The sequence below is a fragment of the Chinchilla lanigera genome, unplaced genomic scaffold (genome assembly GCF_000276665.1).
Source record: "Chinchilla lanigera isolate Chin_1 unplaced genomic scaffold, ChiLan1.0 scaffold00126, whole genome shotgun sequence".
Taxonomy (NCBI): Eukaryota; Metazoa; Chordata; class Mammalia; order Rodentia; family Chinchillidae; genus Chinchilla; species Chinchilla lanigera.
In genome coordinates, this window is record NW_004955527.1 from 2,579,763 (window position 1) to 2,587,725 (window position 7,963).

Below are 7,963 nucleotides of genomic sequence, written 5' to 3' on the forward strand. Positions count from 1 at the left end.
TTACTTATGTACACCAGGCTGGCCTCAAATTCATGGCGATTCTTCTGCCTCAGTTTCCCCAGTGCTGGGATTACAGATGTATGCCACCATGCCCAGCTGTAATCATTTTTATATGAGTATTTCTGAGTTATCAAACAAATCATCTGAGTTTCCATTATTTCCTATGGGGAAATATGCTTTGATATACAAGCGATGTGGATTATAAGCATATTTCTGGAACAAATTATGCTCGCAAGCCCAAGTTTTACTGTGTTTCATATACGTAAGAGGGACATTAGAAAATGGAACCCAAGTCTACACATGAACCTCATTTACGGTTCATGTACACCTATGCCTGTGTCCTGAAGGTCATTTTTTTCTTCTTCTTTTTTTTTTGGACAGGGGCAGGATCTGCCTATGTAGTTCAGATTGGCCTTGAACTGTGGCGATCCTCCCACCTCAGCCTCCTATGTGCTAGAGTTACAGGTGTGTGCCACCATGCCTGGCTAGCCTGAAGATAACTTCATAGAGTAGATATGGTGTACCTGCACTTTGGCTGTGGCCTGTCCTATGCGGTCAGGTGTGGAACTCTCTATTTATGGGTTATGTTGGCACAGTTTTAGATTCTGGAGCATCTGACATTTTCGCTTTCCAAATTAGGGATGCTTAACCTGTGCTCAGGTCTTGTACTGGGGAGGTGAGGCGGAGCCCCTCTGCCCTCTACTGGCTATACATCCCGTACCACCCTGGCAGCTGCGCGCTTCGGCCGGGTGTACAGGGCAGTGGGGGTGGAGTGGGTCGGAGAGACCTGCTGCTTTCTTTGGTGAAGCTCGGTTCAGTCTTTCCGGCCTTCTCAGGGACCTCTTCTTTCTCTGGAGGGTGTGACTCTCGCTCATCGTTGGAGTCACTAAAGAATGAAGAAAAAGAGCTTTACCCCCAAAAAAGACCGTCTGGTTTTGAGACAGGGTCATTGCCCAGGCTGCTTCTGAACTCCTGGGCTCAGGTGATCCTTCTGTCTCAGCCTCCCAAGCAGCCGGACTACAGGGGCGTGCCACCGTGCCCATCCCCCCAAAAAGAACACAAATAAATGATCATGGCAACTTGGGGCGCGCCATGAGCAGCCCTGGGCACCTACCTGAAAGCCTGGACGATGACGGTACCGAAGAGGATGAAGAGGGCGGAGAAGATCAGGGACAGCAGGGGCATCATTTCCCGCCTGGAACCAAGCGCACAGCTGCATTAGCTCCCGCTGCTGCCGGTTTCTCTCCAAAGCAAAGGAGAAACAGCACATCCCTGGTGGAGACGCTTCCACCCCGGTGAACACTGCTGTATAGGCGGGCTGCTTGGTGGGGGGAAGGGCAGGTTTGCTTACTCGGTGCCCTGACTCACAGGTAGCTTACTCTGAAAGCCTCATCTTGTACCTTGGGATGTAACAGGCTGCACTGAATACATTGCAGAAGTGAGATGATACAAGGGTAACAAAAGTCTTAAGCTGCAAACACGAGAAAATTTTCTGATGCTGAGGTATCAGCAACTAAAGTGTCTGTGGAATGATCTCAATTTTATTAATTTTTTTGGGAGGGGCAGAATAATCCAGATGAGGTCCAGAAGGGTGGAACCTGGGGGGAAAATCAACCTTTCAAGATTTCTTCCAGGACCTCGCTGTTCCAAGACTTTGCTGAGCCACTAACACCTGTCAAGGGCCCGCCAGATTCCGGGCACCGTGCTGGGTGCCGAGGCACAAGCGTGAATACGAGGAGTGGGAAGTGTCCCCTTTGTGCACCTGCACGCAGGCCTTCCTGTGTGCGGTCCCTGCGCGGGGCACCAGGGGCTCTGATGATGCGGCTGGTGGTCCCAGCTCTGCTGTGGGGACGGGAGGCCAGGGCAACCCCTTCCCAGCCAGCGGGAAGGGGGAGTTGGCAAATAGAAAAAATGGGGGGTTACTGAACGGAGGAAGAGGGGAGCCGCTGTTGGAAAGGTCTACACGGCTTGCACAATGGGACACTCTTTCCAAGAGACTCGGTGACGCTGGTATTCACAGAGAAAGACCCCGCGCTCCCGGCAGGCTCCTACCAGTTATTGTGAAGCATGGTCTCCCAGCAGTCGGAGAGGTACTCGGAAGCTGAGTAGAGCCATCGGAGGAGAAAGACCTGTGGAGACAGACACCGAGGGGGTGAGGACTGTGCTGGAGCGGGGGTTCTCCGCTCCCGACACACAGCGGCTGTGAAGCTCTGCTCCCAGCGGCACTGTCGCTGGCTCTGGGAGCCCACGGGCTCCACCAGCAGCCCGGCCTCCCCAGCGATGCTCACAGGGGCAAGCTCATCCGTCAGGTCGGGCAGCACGGCCTCGGACACCAGCAGGCCTGGGTCCTTCCGCAGCTGGTCGAGGAAGCCCAGGAGGACGAACTTATCACCCTCGCTGCCGGTCCAGGGGTCCTCCAGGGTTCTGTACACCACTCTGCCTGCCGTGTTGCGCCTTTCTAAGATAGACACCTGGGGGCAGGGAAGAAAGCCGTTAGCAGTTGTTTTTTCTCCAGGGAGGATGGATAAAGGGTCTCATGAAGTCAGTGATATGTGCCAGCACAAATATCTGAAGAGTCTAAAATACTGGCAAGGGATTGAAATCCTCTTGACAAAGGGAATTATTATTTTACAGTACTGGGGATGAAACCCAAGGCCCCAGGTAAGCTAGGCCAGGTGCTCAACCATTGAGCTACATCCCCACCCCTTTTTATTTTTATTTTGAGACAGGGTCTCACTGGGCTCGCCATTGGATTGGGATTCTACTGCTTTAGCCCCATGAGTGGCTGGTTTTACAAGTATGTATCACAGTCCCTGGCATGCATGCATTCATTCATCCATTCATGAATGAGACAGGGCCTCCTTGTGATGCCCAAGTTGGCCTTGAACTCCTAGGTTCAAGCAATTCTCCTGGCTCAGCCTTCCAAAAAGAATTTTTTTTTTTTTAATCTTTTTGAGACAGGGTCTTGCTGTGCAGTTCAGGCTGGCCTTGAGCTCACTTTGTAGCCCAGGCTGATCTCGAACTCACAGTGATCCTCCTGCCTCAGCCTCCCCAGTGCTGGGATTACAGGCGTATGCCACCACGCCCGGCTAAAAATTTTTTTTTTGAGAAAGAGTCTTCCTATGTAGTGCAGCCTGGCCTTCAACTCACTGTGTACCCAGGCTGGCCTCAGACATGCAGCGATCCTCCTGCCTCAGCCTCCCATGTAATTACAGGTATGTACCACCATGCCTCGCTCAAAAGGAACTGATTTTATGGTGACCTTTTTTTTTAAAAATAGACTTCATTCTATAACCTCTGACTTAAAACTATAATAATGCTTTGGTTTTTAGAGAGATTTCCCATAATTACCAAGATGATGACAAAATCAAAGCTGAGCTTTCTTATCTTCTCCATCCTGGGGATGGAACCCAGGGCCTCACTATGCTAGGCAAGTGCTCTATCACTGCGCTGCATCCCCGGCCCCAAGCAGGGTCAGGAGAGAACCCGGAGCTCACCGCTGATTTCCCTTGAAACGCCTCGCTGTGTGGTAGCAGGGTGCTGGCAAACTCCTGCTGCCGGCTGCTATAGACATGCGTGAACCTCACCGTGTCCTGCGTGTTGGCCAGGGCAAAGGACAGGAAGGCCTCGAAGGGTTTGCTCAGCTTGGTGGCCTCGGGAGTCAGTAAGACCACGCAGTACCTGCACAAGACCGGGAGATTCTGTAACCGATCCAGGCGGGACCAGAGCCTGCTGCGGCCAGCAAAGAGGACAGGAGGGCGCCGCTGGCTTACAGGGATGTGTGCGTCTGCGTGATGAAAGCTGCCGTGTCTGAGGCGGGCGGACTTCCAAGTCACTGTCAATGACCTTCCCCCTTTCCAGACTGGTGACGCGTTCCCCAAGCAAACTCCCCCCTGACATCTGGGAGCTGGTCACTGCATCCCTGCAGCAGAAGGGGCTCTCAGCGGCTCTCCGTCCTAGTCACTTGTCCTCAAGCCCATTCCTGGGCACTAACTGAATGTGTGAGAGGAAAGGCGACATTCTCGCCCTTGGGCAGCTTACGTTCCCGTGGGGAGGACAGACAATAAAGAAGCTACAGCGTAACAGCTAACTGGAGCACTACAAGCAGAAGAAAACACGGGGCAGAGGGGCCAGTGCGGGGTGGAAGTCACATGCCACCCGGCAGGCTGGTCAGGGAAAGGTCACCTGACAGGGTGGCCATGGAGCAGAGACCTGAGCGAGGTGTGCCAGGAGAGGGAAGAGGATCAGGGCATCCCAGGCACCGTGAACCACGAATGTGGAAGCGGCATGGAGGGCGGCCTGACCTGGCCTGGATGGTAAAGACCCCTGGCTGGTGTGGGGACGCTGACCGGCGGCAGGCGTGGAAAGGGAGCGGAGAGACCTGTACAAAGCTGCCGTGGTGTCTCCCTAGGAGACGACAGTGGCCTGCTCTAGGGTGGCACTGGTAAAAAAGTGAGAAATCGGTGGATTTGGAATATTTTTTGAGATACAGTATTTGTGTAAACAAAAATCTTTATCGTCCAGGATTTTTTTTTTTTTTTTTAATTTTTTGAGACAGGGTCTTACTATGTAGTTCAGGCTGGGTTTAAACTCACTATGTAGCCCAGGCTGGTCTTGGACTCATGGCAGTCCTCTTGCCTCAGCCTCCTGAGGGCTGGGATTACAGATGTGTGCCACTATGCCCAGCTAGGATATTCTTTTTTAGTCTAATAAAAGTCAGGTCTCTTTCTCCTTTTTTGAGACAGGGTCTTGCTATGCAGCCCAGGTTGGCCTTGAACATGCAGTAATCCTCCTGCCTCAGCCTCCCAAGTGCTGGGATCACAGGAGTACACCACTACCCCTGGCTAGAAGTCTACCTTTCTTTCTTGAGAGCTTGTTCTTTTTTGTACTGTAAAAACCAACTGGAAAAGTCTGGAAACAGGGAAGTTATTTTAAATATACTTAACAATATTTTCAAATAATATCAATGTATTTTCCTTCCCAATCCAGATTATCTTTTACAGATAAAATAGCCCTAAATTTAAAGCTACTGATTACTAATCTGAAAAAGGCATAATGAATGATTTCCTTGACTCTTCAAACTTGTTAGAAATTGTACAGTAACTCTTCACAGACTTTAATGAGTAAATGAGCCGTGCCTTCCTGTTAGCCAGCTAATGGCTTTAACATCCGGGCACCTGCCTGCCACAGCTGAGTAACCACTGTCCTGGCTCCTCGCAGCGCTATGCAGGGATAGCAACTCTCTCCCGCTCCAGCGTCACTCAAGTGACCTGGGCTCCCTGACACCAGTGAGAGTCTCTTCATCTTTTAGGTCTCCGCTCAGTGTCACAGCTTAGGGGTCTCTGACCTCACGGCCAGGCTGGTCCTCAGGTGCTCAGGACTATCCCGCCCCACCGTCACCCCAGGCGTCAGTCAGTACGTCTGAACCAGGTTCTGCCCCCGCGATGTTTAACCGCGCTGTGGTCAAAGGCATCGGGCCCTCCTCTGCAATGACAAGCAGAGGCGACTCTTGAGTCCTTACTTCCTCTGGCGGTGAGACCGCTTCACAGGGCAGAGTTCGTGGAACAGCTTCTGGCTGGTGAGCCTGGCCGCTAGCAGGTACTTGTTCTGGGTGATAAAGTCGTCCACCACCTGCTTCTTCAGACCTCGAGCCTGCACACAAACCGAGAAGTGGCTGCTTGTGACTCAGTTTTCTCACTGCAAATGGGTTTTATTTACAAGCCAATAAAAATGTAGCAGCCCTGGCTCCGAGCCCTTAGCCAGGTCAGACGGGGCCCTCGGAGCAAAAGAACACACAGTGCTGAAGACAGAGCTATTTTGGGCCAGGGGAAGAAGCAAGGCCTCTTCCCACTGGGGGCTTCTGTATGCCATGCTACACTGGCAGATCAGAAGAGTCAGGTCAATCACTGAATTTTAAACTAATACATTTCCATTCAGGGTCTGTTGCCAACTCGACAATTAAAAACAAACTCTAAAGGAACAAGTACCACTAAGTATAAAAGGCAGACTACAAAATTGTCTGACATTTGTTTTACTGATAATACTTCATAGGATACAGATACTAGGTTCTCCAACCACACTGTATTTAATCTAGAATTTAATATAAAATATAAAACTGAGGTGGGGTGTGGTGGCACACACCTGTAATCCCAGCACTCGGGAGGCTGAGGCAGGAGGATTACTGTGAGTTCGAGGCCCGCCTGGGCTACAAAGTGAGTTCAAGGCCAGCCTGAGCTGCATAGTGAAACTCTGTCTCAAAAAGGCAAAACAAAACAAAACAAAAAATCCTGAAATGCAATGATTAGAAATTAAAAAATATACTCTGAATAAGCAACTGATCTAGGAAGAAAGTCTATCCTACATTGGAAAATATTTTGAATTTAAATGATTACTGGAAACACTATTTATCAAAATTTTGGAACACAGACAAAGTTATACACCCTTGGAGGGTAATCTTAAAACTTGTAACGTTGAGCTGGGTGCACTAGTGCACACCTGCAGTCCCAGCTACTTGGGAAGCTGAGGCAGGAAGATCACTTGAGGCCAGAAGTTCAAGGCTAAAGCCAGGGACCCAGTCTCAAAAATCAAACCAAACCAAACCAAACCAAACCAAACCAAACCAAACCAAACCAAACCAAACCAAAAACAGAACTAACCAACCAACCAACAGACAATCCTAAACCAGCTGGGGGTGTAGCTCAGTGGTGGAGTGTTTGAACGCTTTCTTAGCATCTGGAAAGTTCACGGTCCAGGCCCCATTTTCTATACCATTCATGATTAAAAACCCAACAAGGGACTAAAGGAATTGTCTGAGCATGGCGCTGCACATCTGCAATCCCAGCACTCTGGGAGATGAAGGTAGCAACAGGGTTCCAAGCTCAATTCCAACTTAGGAGACCCCATTTTAAGACAATAAGAGGCGGGCCGGGGACATACCTCAGAGGCACAAGTGCCTGTCTGGCAAGCACAAGGTCCCAAGTTCGATTTCTGGTACCAAAAAAAAAACAAAAACAAAAACCAATAAGTGCGCTAGGGATGCAGCTCACGGTGAAGGTGCTGGGTTCCACCTCCAGTGCTGGGGAAAAACATAAAACCAAAAATGGGACAAGGGATAAAAGCAACTTCTTTAATCTGATAAGGAGGATCGGGGAACCGCTGCAAGCTCTCCCTATCGCTGAGATCAGAAACAAGGGTGACCCCTGTCACCTTCCTTCCACTGCACCCCAGAGCTCAGCAGCAGGCCCTAGAATGAAATAAAGCAAGAGCTGGAAGCAGCCGCAGCAGCGAAACTGTCACTGTTCTCAGATGACAGGACTGTGTGCCTCGCAAATCCAAAAGATGGTACAGTGAATTATTTAAACCTGTCAGAGTCCGGTAAGACTGCTGGAGGACACAAGGTCAGAATTTAAAAATCAACTGTATCACTTCTACCTGCAAACAGAAACTATAGTAAAGAAGATATCCTTTCAACAGTATGAGAAAATGAAGCAGGCTGGGGATGTAGCTCAGTGGCATAGCATGTGCCTGGCAAGTACAGGGTCCTGAGTTCAATTCCCAGTACAAAAAAAAAAAAAAAACCAAAACAAAGAAAAGATAAGAAGCATGTAGCAAATTGAGGAAAAAGCGTGGTCTTTAAAGGAAATGGTAACACTTTATAAAGACCTAAGCAATGAAACAGACACATCATGTTCGTAGGCTGGAAGGCTCAGTTGTATAGACTTAAAACAATCAGTACAAAGCCGGGTGCAGTGGCACACGCCTATAATCCTAGCACTAGGGAGGCTGAGGCAGGAGGATATTTGCAAGTTCTAGACCAGCCTGGGCTACAAAGTGAGTTCAAGGTCAGCCTGAACTGCAAAGACAAAAAAAAAAAAAAAGAGAGTGGGCTCCGATGTCCTCTGGGAAGGAGGGGCATGGCTGGAGGGTAGAAGTCACTGAGCTGATGTATACACCCTTTTTTTTT

The 7,963-nt window shown here is 49.8% G+C and overlaps 1 protein-coding gene across 4 annotated transcripts in view; it reads right to left on the reverse strand.

Annotated features, from left to right (window-relative positions):
• The window catches only part of Dnajc16 (DnaJ (Hsp40) homolog, subfamily C, member 16), a 33,065-nt gene that overhangs the window by 2,902 nt on the left and 22,200 nt on the right, over window positions 1-7,963 (reverse strand). For all 4 annotated transcript variants that reach the window (XM_005409868.2, XM_005409870.2, XM_005409869.2 and 1 more), the window contains 6 exons: window positions 5,522-5,652; window positions 3,498-3,681; window positions 2,289-2,471; window positions 2,053-2,129; window positions 1,115-1,195; window positions 788-886 (listed from right to left, as the gene is read on the reverse strand). In XM_005409868.2, the coding sequence (XP_005409925.1) occupies window positions 788-886; window positions 1,115-1,195; window positions 2,053-2,129; window positions 2,289-2,471; window positions 3,498-3,681; window positions 5,522-5,652 (755 nt within the window). The remainder of the gene's footprint in view (window positions 1-787; window positions 887-1,114; window positions 1,196-2,052; window positions 2,130-2,288; window positions 2,472-3,497; window positions 3,682-5,521; window positions 5,653-7,963) is intronic.